Source organism: Prionailurus bengalensis, chromosome A1 (genome assembly GCF_016509475.1).
Source record: "Prionailurus bengalensis isolate Pbe53 chromosome A1, Fcat_Pben_1.1_paternal_pri, whole genome shotgun sequence".
Taxonomy (NCBI): domain Eukaryota; kingdom Metazoa; phylum Chordata; class Mammalia; order Carnivora; family Felidae; genus Prionailurus; species Prionailurus bengalensis.
Window position 1 is genome coordinate 142,448,718 of NC_057343.1, and position 16,296 is coordinate 142,465,013.

General features: G+C 34.1%; 1 protein-coding gene across 2 annotated transcripts in view; it reads right to left on the minus strand.

The window, feature by feature from the left end:
• Positions 1–5,087: 5,087 nt before the first annotated feature.
• Positions 5,088–16,296, minus strand: part of TBCA (tubulin folding cofactor A) — a 77,681-nt gene continuing 66,472 nt past the window's right edge. For both annotated transcript variants that reach the window (XM_043592645.1, XM_043592637.1), the window contains exons 3-4: positions 7,480–7,566; positions 5,088–5,387 (exon numbers count right to left, since the gene is read on the minus strand). In XM_043592645.1, coding sequence (XP_043448580.1) covers positions 5,307–5,387; positions 7,480–7,566 — 168 coding nt within the window. In that variant the 3' untranslated portion in view covers positions 5,088–5,306. The remainder of the gene's footprint in view (positions 5,388–7,479; positions 7,567–16,296) is intronic.

Sequence of the window (16,296 nt, forward strand, 5' to 3'; positions counted from 1 at the left end):
ATATTTAATTACTGCAACTTGTAAAAACAAACTTTTAATAGTGAGCAAAACTAGTTCTCCCTCATTACTATTCTTTTTCATATCCTTGTCCCAGTTTTTAAATTGGATTTCATAATAATTTCCTAAAATTCTCATCTTCCCCCAACTCTGATGTATTTAATTCATCGGATTTACAGCTTGACATAGAAATAAAACACATTTGACATTAACTTTCCATATATAGTACAAGTCATTTTAAAAAAATGTTGTCCTCTATGACTCAATAGGGATTTGTTTCTGCACTTTTGGTTATTTCTGGCATATATCAAAGCTTAGGTTCTGTGTATTAGCTTCTTAGACTGCTATAACAAAGTGTCACAAACTGGGAGGCTTAAAGCAACAGAAATGTATTGTCTCACAGTTTTGGAGGCTAGAAGTCTCAAATCAAGGTGTTGACAGAGCCATACCCTCTCAAGGATCTAAGAGCATTTGTTCTGTTCCTTTCTTTTAGCTTCTAGTGTCACTTTTGTGTTCCTTGGCTTGCATAAATCTAATCTCTACCTATGTTGTCATCTGGCCTTCTCTCTCACGTTATTTTTGGACATCAGTCATAGATTAAGGGCCTACCCTAGTTACGAACTCACTGCAACTAATTACATCAGCAAGATGTAATTAAGAAAATTTTTTTTTAAAGTTTATTTATTTGGAGAGAGACAAAGACAGTGCAAGCAGAGGAGGGGCAGAGAGAGAAGGAGAATCCCAAGCAAGCTCAGCACAGGGCCCTAAGCCCCGCTTGAACTCATGAAACCCTGAGATCATGACCTGAGCCGAAACCGAGAGTCGGACGCTTTACTGACTGAGCCACCCAGGCACTCCAGCAAGGACCTTATTTCTAAATACAGTCACATTCTGAGTACTGGGGGTGAGGATTTCAACATATCTTTTTGGGAGATATAATTCAACTCGTAACAGTTTTATATACTAATTTTGCAGCTACCCACTTTAATTACCTCATTCCTTCTTATTACTTTACAGGTGACTCTTGTGTTTCCCTAGTACGTATCAACTGCATACAGTGAAAATGATCTTTTTCACTTTTTCACTATTTCACACTTCATCCTTTATGTAGTGTCTTTGGTAAAAACTATATCACACCCAGCCAACAGATATTTTTAAAAATTTGCTTGTTTTTAAAATTTGAATTTGGTTACTGAGTGAAACATTTTTGAAAAACCTATCCATTTGTATTTCTTCTTTTATGAACTGTGTGTTTCTATCCTTTACTTTTTATACTGGGGATTCTTTAATTTGAAAGGGCTCTTTGTGCATTAAAAATATTAACCTCTTAATTCCCCCAAGATGTTGAAAGAAATTGTCAACTATCCAGCAGTCAACAGAAAGCAATAAACAAAATATAAGGTTGTGATCCACTGTTTCACAAATTAATTATACCTTTCAGTGCAACAGTCCAATACATGAACAAATGCCTCTCGTATTATAAGAGCAATAAGACGAATAGTGGAGTGCAATATAGATTTTTATGAAGCACTCTTGAAAATTTCAAGTACACTAATACTTATAACTTGTTTCATAGTGCACCATTTCTCAACCATTCAATTTCTTTCCAGCTAAAAGCACTCAAAAGAGTCTCAAGGACTAAATTATCTGATTAACCCTTTAATGCCAAATGCTTCACAGAGCTTGCTCAATATACACGTCAAGTTTACACTGACATTTAAAAGGCCCTAACTTGCCATCAAAGTAAGGATTAATCTGTCCTTGGTTTATCCAAATGACCAAATAATAAGATTTAAGTGATAACCAGCTGTAGGATATGTCCTTATTAAATTTGATAGGATTTTTAAAAAGCCAAGTAATGTAATGAAGTTTGCAAAGTAATTTAGATTAACCAGGTTTGACTGCTCAATTTGGAAGTGATTCACTGCACAGGTATAGGCATAGAGACGATTTTTAAATATTGGGCTTTGAATGTTCCTGACCAGAAAGTCAAGAGATGCTAAATGAACATTAAAATATATTGTTTCAACCAGCCTTCCTTATTCATAAAATAAACATGTGCTTATTTTAGCAGTTTTTTAAAAAAATTTCCCACAAGTTCCGTTTCTTCCCAAGGAACTGTTTGCGTAACTAATGGTTATGCAATTAGTATGGTACAAAATATAATAAAAGACAACCCAGCTCTTGAAACGTTAATACTCATCCAAAATATAAACGTCCCAAAAGCCCAGTCCCATTGACCAAAAATGTCCAAGTGAAAATGCTAGAACTTGGAAATGCTCAATGGCATTAAAACCAGCCTGGATACGGTTACTTTAACTCATTCCACAGGCTATGTTTGTACTTCTTTATCCTATGCACATTCTTACCTAGAAATGATATGCCCTTTGCTATGCAGAAAAATACAGAAAAGTTAGGTTTACTACTCAATTCTGTCACTTGTCTTTGTTTTGCCTATTTGCTCTATGAAAGCCATTGTATTATAGTCTGTGCAAGGACTAAAGGTACCTAACAAATGTTAGATGATTACATGTTACAATGACACTTCATACCTGCAATGTGTATAACTTTGCACACATTCACAGGGGCAATTGTTTATATATATTATAACCATTTATTTATATATAGGATAAATATCCTTAATCATAAATAAATGGAGAGAGAGAGAGAGAGAGGGAACTCTTATAAGTAGAAGCATTTTATATTATTGTATTAGGGTAGTATTTTTCACAACCCAATAGCAGGTAGTCAAAATCATTATTAAAAAAATGAAACGGGTGCCTGGGTGGCTCAGTCAGTTAAGTGTCTGACTTTGGCTCAGGTCATGATCTCACCGTTCCCGAGTTCGAGCCCTGCGTCGGGCTCTGTGCTGACAGCTGGGAGCCTGGAGCCTGCTTCAGATTCTGTGTGTGTGTCTCTCTCTGCCCCTCCCCCACTTGTGCTGTCGTAAAAAAAAAATAAAATAAAATGAAACAGAGAACTGAGAAATTGTACATATTAAAGAGGACTTCTTGTTTTACGTATATATAGACTCTTCTAAGTAGGTACTGGGTCACAATGGAAAACGTGTTTCTTATTGACGTTTGTGGTAAAAATAGTTTGAAAATCATTGTTAAGTGTGTTTGTGGTGTAATGGTATCCTTCATAGCATTCTTTCTATCACTCCAGAGGTTAGAGATGTTCCTGCTTTTTACCTATTCTACAAATGTTTACTAAGCAACTGCTATATATTGGTTGGGGTCAGGTATTGGTGGAGAAAGAAAAAGGCAATATTACCTTTGGGAATTTCCACCCAACTGTCCCAAAGCTGTAAGGTTTTAAATCAAAGCTTAAAAACAAGTTGACACTGAATGAATTACAACTGTTCTTAACTTACTGTGCCTCTCGATGGCTGTGAAAACATAACTGGGATGTGTCAAAATTTTCCAGGAATAAACCTTCACAGAATGTTAAGCTTCTTGCTGCTTCTGATCAGTGTCTGGAAAGAGATCCAGTATAAAATCTATAGCTGAGATAGAAATTCGCTAAAGGTATACTTATTTTCATCTACCTTGTTAATTTCTCCTTTCTTAGGCTTTTTGGTAAGAAAATAATTTTTTTCAGCAACCAATATCTGGGTCGTGGCTGCAAAACTTCCCCTTCAGTATTACTTTTTTTCTGGAGGGACCAGTATTTTTTCCTATGAATATGTATGGTATTTGTGTATTTGGCAGAAGATTGAAATGAGATTGTTTTACATTTCAGAAATGGTAAAATGCCTTTTAAATGATATTTTATTTGGAAAACTAAATATGGTCCCTTCCCTCTCCCATAAACCAACCTATTCTGATGCTAAACATCAACCACAAAATAATTCAGAATTTCAATTCTCCTGCTACTCAAATCTCTAATATTAAGCCTTAAGTATAAAGTTTTACATTGTAATTATGTTTTCATTTCTTCATTCTTCCCCTCCCCACCTCGTATACTTTAAAAATGGCATGTAATATTAAGACGATGACACTTCAATTTAGAAATGCTTCTGATGTATGTTATTCCCTGATGAAGTAATTTTCTGCATGTATAAAGATTTTATTTAAAAAATTATGCATTCTGTGCTTTAAAACAATAGTACCCTTTAAAAATAACAGAATAGTATTATTTTTCTCTTCTCTTTTTGATAGGTTCAATAAACGTTATGGTTTCTAGTGATTAGTGACTTCCAAAATCAGATCAACCATCCTACAAGTATGTATCTTATAGCAGCAAAAATTCAGCTTCTGTTATTTTTTCAGTTACGAGTTTTAAAGTTTAAATGCTATTATTACTATTTTAGTTCTTTAGATCATTGTTCATGCTAGACTGGTGATATAAAGCTCATACACATTTTCAAGAAATAGGAGGTTAAATGAGTTGTCATATATTTTTAGAAAATAAACTGAAATGATTAAGTAATTCATTGGTTTACAACTGTACTGGAAAAAATACTTTGTGATAAAATGATACGCTTTTCTAGTCAATCAAGATAATCCAGGTTTGGCTATGGCCAGTGTATGCTGGAGCTGGCTCATATCTTCCCAACTTTGTGCTCAGTGATGTCATGTTAGTAACTTGAAATTAATCACAGTGGGAGTATTTATACCACCAAAGTCAGAGGTTCCCTTTCCATTTTGAAGATCTGTTAAACATTTCCCAGTACACCAATGACAATAGCTATTATTCCTTGAAAATACAATTCAATTCTTTGTTCGTAAGAATTCTATTTGAAGACCTAAATCACTGGTGTTTTTTGTATAAATCTATCTTTCTGGGAAAAGACTTAAATGTTTCTATTGGTTAACAGTAATGGAAATGCTAGACTTTGACTATGAAAGCATAAATATGTGAGGCCTTATCCACAGAGAGCTTCTTTCTTTTGAAGGAATTGTACCCTATTTAGAATAAACTGTTCAAAATTTGGATTTTTAACTAAAAAAAAAAGTATCTTATTTTTAACTGAATCCATATTTATGAAGCAAAATACTTAGACTTCAAAGAGAACCTGACAGATTTTAATTCTCTGTTAAAAATGTCTATGATTTAATGATAAAAGGTTAATTAAAAATATGGTGTAAAGTATGATATAAACAATTTTATTAGACGAATTCATTTATTTGACACATTAAATTAGGCAAAGAAAAATATATGCAACTGCATAAAAAGAATCACATTCTCCTACTACTTGAACATACAGCAGTGGTCAAAAATAATGAATTGTGGAATGGATCCCAAGATTTAATGAAAAAAAAACAAACAAAAAACAAAAAACAAACACCCTGTACAGAAAAACTTCAGGCTTCTAACTTCACTGAATCCAATACTAAGCGTGCTTCCTTATATTCCTCAGCTTCTTCCAAGTCTTTTTCACTCTCCTGAAATGAAATATAATAAAAATTAGATTTCTCCTTCTCAGCTTTAGTCCTTTGTGATTTCCTCAAATATTATAAACCAACAATATAAAAATCTCAAAAATTAACACAAAAATGATTCCAATCCCCATCTAAATATTGTTTAATTTCAAAGATTTCCCATGTTCTTTCTTCCTTTATAGTTAAGAGAAGAAAAATAGGTTTGGTTTTGTTTCACTACATAGCATTCTCACAGAGTAAGTGAAAAACACGGTCATCTACAGCTACTGGCATTAAAGAATTAAATAAAAACCTCAAAAAAATTAACACAAAATTTTATTCTCATTTTGTCAACATGTCACTATACAAAAGGATTATGAGTGGACTAAAAAAAAAAAATGATGGTTTACTAAAATGTTACATATATAAAAACATTCAGACCAAATTAATCTTCCAACCACTCACAACGACCAAGAAGGCTAGTGGTGTCACACCAGAGTTAAGTATCATCTTCAAATTAGAAAACTGAACTGTCCGCTTATTAATGAGTATTATATGTTGTACTACAAGGAAACAAAGTACTAACATCTTTTATTTTTTGACTGAGTGAATCTTTTCTTGATACTTTATACATAAAGCTCTTGCTAATATTATTATGCTAAGAGATAAGTGAAATAATATCATTTAAGTCATTTTGCATGTTTGATTTGTACTTAAGTAAAGCTATGGTTAGTTATTCATGTCAGGTCAATATAAGTTGGGAGCTGTACAAATAGTTATAGAGCAGAGGGGACAGGTATGTGTGTTTATTTAATATGAAAATTTAAAGCAAAAGGAGTAAGAATTTGCTTAACTCAGACTGCAGGTAAGAATTTCTTAAACCTCTACATGACACCTAAACATGTCTTTATTCTCTGTTGGTAAATATAAGCTCTTTGAGGGTAGAAATATTGTTGGATACATCCATATACACAAATATATCATCCAAAGACAGTGTAATTTTTTCAAGCAACTTATATTACTTTTTTAGCTGCTATATTCATGAGAGAAAAAAAACATTTAAATTGTCAGAAAATACAAATGGTGCTTCTGTCTCAAGGAGTATTTTAATATAGTAATTATTTTCTGCTTTCATCTATCTTTTATTTTAAAACCACAGCTTTACTTTTGTCTGTTAAGGAGAATTACCCTGCCTTTAAAAAGTTCCTATAGATAAATATGGAGTTCTGTGTCAAAATTAAAGTAAAATGTAAACACCTCTCTTTTTGTTTTTTCTTGCAGATTTAGTCCTAATATTATTTGGGTAGGAAAACAAATGTCATTCCTTTTCAAAGAATACGTATGATCATCTCTCACCATACTTTTGTTATGTAAGGGACAATTATAAATCAGGAGAAAGCTATGTAGCGAGGTGATATTAGCTCAAGAAATAGAAACGTAAAATGAGATTAGTAAAGGAAATGTCAGAATTCATCAAATTATCATCAAACAGCAATAACAATTGTCTTGAATACAGTATTATTCAGTTATCTTTATTAAGAAAGAAATAAGAGGACTTTTAATTATTCTTAGAATCCTTTATAAAATGATTCTGCCACTGTATCACAAAGCATTTACACTATCAAGTACGATAACACTGTTATCCAAGGACTGCCTATATTACAAGGCTTTTTTTCCCTCTCAAATGGATTTAGGTTTGACTCTGAAAGAATTCTAGATCTTTTTAAAAATTCATTTGAAACATTTGGATCTTTCAAAATTTTAAATAGTCTACTTATCACTAAAAATGTGCCAAAAAAGACCTTTATGTATGAAAACTAAATAATTCAAGATATTGCTGGACAATGTTAGTGCCATGAATATCTACCATGGTAACTCAAATATATTTAATTAACTAAGTTTAAACAGAATAAACATGTTAGATATAGTACTTCCACTGGAGGCATAATTTAAAACACAATTTAATCTCTATCAATTGTTTTAAAATATACTGGTATACAGGACAAGTGAACAAAATAGTTCCCAACTAGTTGACAGTGTTGAATACTAAGATTTGGCCTTCCATGCATTGGACTGAAAGAATTTTTAAACAGAATACAGAGAATTTTTTACTTACTAATAACTGCAGAAGATCACTATATGCAGCTTCCAACCTGCGCTGGCAATCTGGGATCATCATCCGGGACTCTTGAAGGATCTCTGCCTATAATGAAAATCTCTGTGAGACACGCAGAGATGGTAGAACTTATGTGTTTAGTTTATGCCTCTGTAAATATCTAAAACGATTGAGAGGAATCAGGAAAAAATTACAGGTATGTTATACAGTTCGATACTTTAAATTGTGATTATAAGAAGTCAGAAAGAATGACTATCATACTGTAAAATATTCAGAGTACAAGTTTTTGATCATTTGGTAATCACCTTCTCATACTAAGTGAAAATTAGCTGGAAAAGCTTTTCATAGAGCATTTATTTAAAAAGGCCATTTAAAATAAACTATTTTTCCTGCTGTCACAAAGCACCTTTATCCAAAATGGGATCAGCTGGTTATATAAATATCTCCTGCATCTTCCGAGTAATAAAGAAAAACACTGTTCAGATAATATCACATGGAGATAATTACTGCATGAAAAAAGTTATTGAGTTATTGATCACATCGTGTGCACACTGCAGGAGGTTCTCACTGAAAGACAGAGGTAAAGAAAAATGAAAAGCAAAGACCAGCAGGTTCATATTTTTGATGCTTATCATGCATAAAAAGTTATTACTTATCCTTGTGCTTCATTTTAGGAGAGAGATTATTCTCCCCATGCAGTTTGAGCCAAATTACCAACCTGGCACCCCTCTGAATCTGAACTTCTGCCTATTCCTCTTGAAGACAGACACAACAGAATTAAACACAAGAATATTTATTCTCGTGGATATTTCTGGACTTAAAATATAGCATTCAAAGCTGGACTGTAAAATATTGAATCATAAAAGAAAAAAATCAAATCATTCACTGAGAAACCAATCAACAGGAAGGTAAATAAATTAGTGTCAGATGTTGGCCCTCAAATAGGTCTGTTTCCTAAGGTGGTAGGAAGCTTTATCTCCTTAAACTATTCTCAGAAAGAAACAGATCATTTAAACATTTATTTCCAAAAAGTAGTGTTTGGACAAATACCTTTGGTTAAATGGGTACAAATCCTGAACTTTTCCTAATAAGCTTTCTTACCTAGCTCATCTAAAATAAAAAGGAAAGACATTATATTTTAATACAAACTTAAATAACTCCAAGTACCTTCTTCCTTTTCCCCAATGGTTTTGTTATAGCTCTCACACTATAAACAAAAATCAGAATCATAATACACAAGGATGCTCTCTGTCCACATCTATTTTTTCAGGTGAAAACCTACTGTTGAACTTGTAATTCTTTTGCTAACGAGACACTGCTGAAAACTTCAGACAGAGGATCATGACTTTACTTCACTGCTCATCATACTATACCCTGAAATGTAATCACTGCCTTTAAATTATCTTATGTATCTGGGTAATTTGAATACATGTGAAAAATCAGTGACAGGCACATTTCATTGGATACATGATTCGTATTTCTTCCCTATGGAACTGCTTTGAGAATAGCTTATATTAATTAAACAAGATGAAATGAATATAAACAGTAAGGTCAAAAACACAGCAAGTAGAAATGTTTTTACTTGTAAAAAATTTTTTGAAAACTTTAGTATAGTATTGTCAATGAAATAAGCTTCAAGCAATGCGGCCCTCAAAAAATTCTATTATTATTCTATGCATTATTACAGAGCAAGAATCCTCAATTAATCTATCAAAACAGAACTCTGATGTAACTAGAGCCAAAGATCAGACTCTCCCATGTACCAGCCCCAATTCATTTAAATAAGCTTAATGTATGTCTATAGGATGCCAGGGACGAGGGATATAAAAATGAAAAGAGGGGTGCCTGGGTGGCGCAGTCGGTTAAGCGTCCGACTTCAGCCAGGTCACGATCTCGCGGTCCGTGAGTTCGAGCCCCGCGTCAGGCTCTGGGCTGATGGCTCAGAGCCTGGAGCCCGTTTCCGATTCTGTGTCTCCCTCTCTCTCTGCCCCTCCCCCATTCATGCTCTGTCTCTCTCTGTCCCAAAAATAAATAAACGTTGAAAAAAAAAATTAAAAAAAAAAAATGAAAAGAGAAGGTCTCTGTCCTCCATTCCAGTAGAGGAGCATGAACATGAAAATAAACACTTGACACAGCTTCAAGAAGACCATGCCACTGGGAGCCAAAGGCATACAGTACACTGATGACTATGATGTGGAATCCATAAACCACATCTTTATCAAGGCCATAAATCATGTACTTTACCTTGTAACAATGAATTACAACTGTCAGGAATAATTTTAAAAGACCATATATAAGGTGTGATTATATAGTAAAGACACCCTTCAAAATACCTGAACTAAATGAGTATTATCTTTTAAAATGTTCCCTTAGGAAGGGGTCACTCAAATGAATGGTACCTCTGTTTAAAATATCTGAATAAACTCTCAGTTTTTTCTAATGCTGACTAGGACAAGACTGAGGCTAAGTCAGGATCTTGGCACAGATTGGGAGGAAGGGGAGGTATGTAAGGAGTCTTAGGGAACACAACAGGATGTGGTCGTACTTATGTCTTACTGTTTTTAAAACAAGTTGTGATTTTGGGGTATCATAATGGAAGTTAGTCAGGTAAAATGGAAGTCTGGGGAGGCTTAGCAACCCTCAGATTATAATAATGAATATATTACTAAACTAAAGTTGAATCAATTTCCTTTATAATCAAATGTAGATAAGTTGGAGAGGGAAAGGAAAAGCCGTAATTGGCAGATTTTCATTTTTTCAGAAAGAACAGTTCCATGAAAGAATCTGGCCAATGTCAAGTTCTTTTGCTATTGCTCAATTGACAGAAGATTTCTAGCTTCTTTAATGATCCATTCACCCAGGGCTGACTATACCTAAAATAATCTATAGGCACTCTAATTTTGGTATACTGGCTGTCTCTGGAACCAATGGTAACTACATTAGTTTGCCAAACTGGGCTTTAGGGTAGTTCAGAGGTGACTGTAACAATCGTTAAGTCTCCTTTTACATGGAGGTAAAATGGTAACGTGCTAATAAACATGTTAAGAAATCCATCTGACTTTTAAAAGAGACAGAAAGAGAAAAGTGTAACTACGTAAGGTGATGCATATGTTAAGGACCTTGGTTATGGTGGATATTTTACAATGTATAAATTTATCAAATCATCAAACTGCACACCGTAAATATATACAATTTTAAACTGTCCGCTATACCTCAATATAGACAGGGGAGAAAGACATAAAGATGGCCTCCAATGATCCTGCTCTTGTGCAGTCGCCTCCCACACTACATCTGGGCTGGGCCTGTGACCAAAGGAATATGGCAGAAATGGCCTTCTGGAACCTAAGACCAGCTTCCACGTGGGCTTCTTGAAAAGCTTATTTTTAGGAAATCCTTCTCTCAGGACCCAGTTGTCATGCTGTAAGAAGTGGAGGAAGGAAGGGAGGGAGGGAGGAAGGAGGAAGGAAGGATTTTGACTTGTGTTTTGTGGTTACTGATGAATGACTAAGGATATGCAATGAATTCCATGAATAAAAAATAATCTGGGCCTGGGGTGCCTGGGTGGCTCAGTTAAGTGTCCAACTCTTGATTTTGGCTCAAGTCATGATCTCATGATTCGTGAGTTCATTCTCAAGTCAGGCTTTGTGCTGACAGTGTGGAGCCTGCTTGGCATTTTCTCTCTCTCCCTCTCTCTCTGCCCTTACCCTGCTTGCACTCTCTCTCTCAAAATAAATAAATAAACATAAAAAATAATAATAATCTGGGCCTTAATCCCTAAGGTGTCAGTGATTACTTTAAAAATAAATGGTCTAAATCCACCAGCTCAAAGACAGAGATTCAGAGACTGGGCCAACTCAACTATATACTGCCCACAAGAAACTCACTTCAAACAAAATCAAACAGAGTTTCTTTTTTTTTTTTTTAATTTTTTTTTTTTCAACGTTTATTTATTTTTGGGACAGAGAGAGACAGAGCATGAATGGGGGAGGGGCAGAGAGAGAGGGAGACACAGAATCGGAAACAGGCTCCAGGCTCTGAGCCATCAGCCCAGAGCCTGACGCGGGGCTCGAACTCATGGACCGCGAGATCGTGACCTGGCTGAAGTCGGACGCTTAACCGACTGCGCCACCCAGGCGCCCCGACAAACAGAGTTTCAAAATAAAAGGATGGAAAAGAATGTTATCAGGCAAACATTAAAAAGACAGAAAAAGCAGGAGTGGCGATATTAATACTGCTTCAGAGCAAAAAAATAAGTAAATGTGTATGTACTAACAACAGAGCTTCAAAATACATAACACAAAAACTAATAAAGCTAAAAGGAGAGAGACAAATCCACACATATACCCAGGGATTTTAACACCTCACTCTTAGCAATTGGTAGAAGTACTAAAACAAAAAAATCAGCAAAGATAGAAAAAAAAAAAAAAAACAACACCACCAATGAACAAGATCTAACTGACATTTATAGAACACTCTTAGATAGAAAGAAAAATACAAATACTTTTCAAGCACCCATGAAACATTCATCATAGTATACCATAACCGGGGTCAAACAACAACAAAACAAACAAAAATCTCAACAAATTTAAATTAAAAGAACTGAAATAACACATAGTGCATGTATGACTATAATGAAATAAAATTAAAAACCAACAATAAAAATAAGCAGGGAAATCTTTAAACCACTTAGAAATTAAACAACATACTTGTAAATAACCAAAGAGTCAATAAGGAAGTCTCAAAAGAAACAGAGAAATACACAGATAAATGATAATGAAAATATAACCTATCAAATGTTGTAGGATTAAGTTATAGCAATGCCAAGAGGGAAATTTATAGCAGTAAATGCTTATGTTAGGAAAAAGGAAAGATCTCAATTTAAAAATCTAAGTTCTTACTTCAGGAACCTACAAAAAGAAGCACAAAATAAACCCTAAACAAGAAGAGGGATAAAAATAAGATCAGAAATCAAAGAAATTAGAAATAAAAAAAACCAACAGAGACAATCTAGGAAACAAACAGCTGAGTTTTTAAAAAACTGGTAAATCTCCAGTAAAACTGACAAACATAAAGTGAGAAGGCACAAATCACTAATATCATTAACAAAACAGATCATATCTCTACATATCTTGCAACCATTAAAGGAAAAAAAATTCACAATTTTATAATCCTGTTCATAATGATCATGAATTCAACAACTTAGGAGAAATGAACCAATCCCTTGAAAACTACAGACCACCAAAACTGAAATGATAACCTGAATATTTCTACAATCATGAAAGGAATTGAATTTTAATTTTTTTTTACATTTATTTATTTTTGATAGAGACAGAGCACAAGTGGGGGAGGGGCAGAAAGAGAAGGAGACACACAATCCAAAGCAGGCTCCAGGCTCCGAGCTGCCAGCACAGAGCCCGACGCGGGGCCCGAACTCACAAACTGCGAGATCATGACCTGAGCCGAACTCAGACGCTTAACTGACTGAGCCACCCAGGCATCCCAGGAATTGAATTTTAATAAAAAAGAAATAGAACTCTTCAAACCTAGATAGTTCCACTGGGTGATTTTATCAAATATTTAAAGAAGAATTAACACTAACTTTACACAAATACTTTAAGAAAAGAGAAGAGGGAATATTTTCCAGCCAATTTTATGAGATGAGAATTAACTTGATACCAGAAACAGACAAAAGCAGTATAAAAAAAGCAAACTGCAGACCATAAACTTTGATACAAAAATCCTCAAAAAAGCATTAGCAAACAGAATCCACCAATAAATGAAAACAATTATACACCACAATCAAGTGAATAAGCAGGTATACAAGGCTAGTTCAACATTTAAAAATCAATCCATGTAATCCACAATATCAATAGGCCAAAGAAGAAAACTCATATGGTCTTATCACATGATACAGAAAAAGCCTTTGACAAAACCCAACACCCATTCATGATAAAAATGCTCAGCAAAGTAGGAATACAGAACTTCCTCAACTTGAAAAACACTATTTACAAAAAACGTACAGCTAACATTACACTTATGGCAAAAGACTGAATGCTATCTCCCTAAGATTAGAAATAAATGGAGATGTCCATTCTGACCACTCTCATTCAACACAATACTGTAAGTCTTAGCCAGAGCAATCAGGTAAGAAAAAGAAGTAAGACATACAGATTGAAAAGAAATAAAACTGTCTCTACTTACAAATGACATGATTGTGTCTGTAGAAAACCAGAAGGAGTACACAAAAAAATCTTAGAAACGAGATAGCTCAGTAATGTCACAGGTTACAAGATCAATACACAAAAAACTGAATGTACTTCCATATTGGATAACAAAATACTATATGTGGAAACCAAAACTAAAAACAATACTATTTATATTTTCAAACAAAATGAAATACTCAGGTAGAAATCTAACAAAACTTCCAGGATCTATATGTTGAAAATTATGAAATGCTGATGAAAGAAGTAGGACCTAAATAAACTGTAAGACTTCTCATGTTCACTGACTGGAAGACCTGACATAGTAAGGATGTCAATTCTCTTCAAACTGATATACAGGTTTAATGCAATTCCTATCAAAACTTAGCAAGGTGTTCTATAGACCTAGACAAATTTACAATTTTTATGGAAAGGCACAGGAAGTAGAAAAGCTAAAACAAACCAAAAAAAAAAAAAAAAAAAAAAGAAGGAGGAGGAGGAGAAAGTGAGAGGATTCACTCTTCCACAATTAAAGCTTACTCTATAGCTACAGTAACCAAGACAGGGTGGTATTTGTAAACGAATAGGCTAATGGATAAACCACAGGTTAATGGATCAAAAGAGAATCCCAAAACAGACCCACACAAATATGTCCAATGGCTTTTTGACAAAGGTACAAAAGCAATTCAATGAGGGAAGGATAACGTTTTCAACAAATACTGCTGGAGCAACCAGTCACCTATAGGCAAAAAGATGAACCTCAAACTAAACCTCACACCTTATATAAAAATTAACTCAAAACTGATCAAACCTTTTTTTAAAAAATTTTTTAAATGTTTCTTTATTTTTGAGGCAGAGAGAGACAGCATGAATGGGGGAGGGTCAGAAAGAGAGGGAGACACAGAACCCGAAACAGGCTCCAGGCTCTGAGCTGTCAGCACAGAGCCTGACGCAGGGCTCGAACCCACAAACCGTGAGATCATGACCTGAGCTGAAGTCGGACGCTTAACCGACTGAGCCACCCAGGCGCCCCAAAACTGATCACACCTTAAAGGATAGACATAAAACCACAAAACTTTTAGACAAAAAATAGAAAATCTTTGGGACTTAGGACTAAACAAAGAGGCCTTAGACTTGAGACCAAAAATATAATTCACAAAAGAAAGCATTAGCCATAAATTAGATGTTCTCAAAATTAAAAACTGTTGCTCAGTGAAAGACCTTGTTAACAGGCTAAAAAGACAAATTACAGACTAAGAAAATATTTCCAAGCCACATATCCAACAAAGGGCATTTACCTAGAATATACAAAGAACTCTCAAAACTTAAAAGTAGAAAAAGCATCTAATTAAAAAGTGAGAACAGACATTTCACTAAAGAGAATATATAGACACAAATAAGCAAAAGATATTCAACATTATAGTTGTTAGTAAATAGAAACTAAAAGCACAATTAGATATCATTACACATCTATCATGTAGGTGACAGCTATACGCTAAAATAAAAAAGCGATAACACCAAATGCTGGTGAGGATGTGGAAAAATCAAATCATTCGCACATCTCTGGTGGGAATGTAATATAGTACAGCCACTTTGGAAGAGTTTGCCAATTTTCTTTAAAAAAAAAAAAGTACTAATACAACACAGCAATTTCTTGGGTATTTATCCCAGAAAAAATGAAAATTTATGTTCATGCAAAAACGGTCTACAAATGTTCATAGCAGCCTTTTTCATAACAGCCCAGAGCTGGAAACAGTCCAAATGTCCTTCAGTGGTTACACCTATGATACCATGGAATACTGCTCAGCAATAATAAGAAACAAAGTTGATAGACTCTATGACTTTAGTGGACCTCAAGGAATTATTTTCCTCAAGGAAAAAGCCAATTTCAAAAGATTACATACTGTATGATCCTTCAAACAGTATTAATTACTTAGGATTTAGGGGTGGAGGTCAGGGACTACAAAGAAGTAGCACAGACAATCTTGTGATGGAATAGTTTTCCATCTTGATTGTGGTTGTAGTTATACACACTACATGTGACAGAATTGTATCGGACTATATACAAACACACACACACAAATGAGTACATGTGTAACAGGTGAAATATAAGTAAGGTCTGTGGTGCGTTTCATGGTCTGGATATTATAATTATACAAGATACCATTACTAACAATGCAGCAGCCATAGTGAAGGGTATATGTGACTTCCCTGAACATTTATTGCAATTTCCTGTGAATCTATAACAAAACACAAAACAAGTGTACAGAGTATCATTTATAAACTTGAGTATAGGTAACAAGAGGCAATAAAATTTTCTTGCATCAGTGGAAGCTATTTTGAATATTTTTGTTATTGATAAAAGAAATATGGTGTTTCTTGCAGAATCAATCTTGTGAAAGACACTTCATCAAATTCCTCTTTTCGACTGAAGCTTCCTATTATTTTCCACATATTTGAGGAAAAAAATTCTCCATTTTAGGAAAAAGAAACATCCAATTATGAATGTTTAACTCATGTTTCAAGTAAATCACAAAACAATGTGTGTGCATCTTTCATCTTTCTCAAAAAGACACATTTACAACTCTGCAATTATATGTAGTAACTATAAATCCTT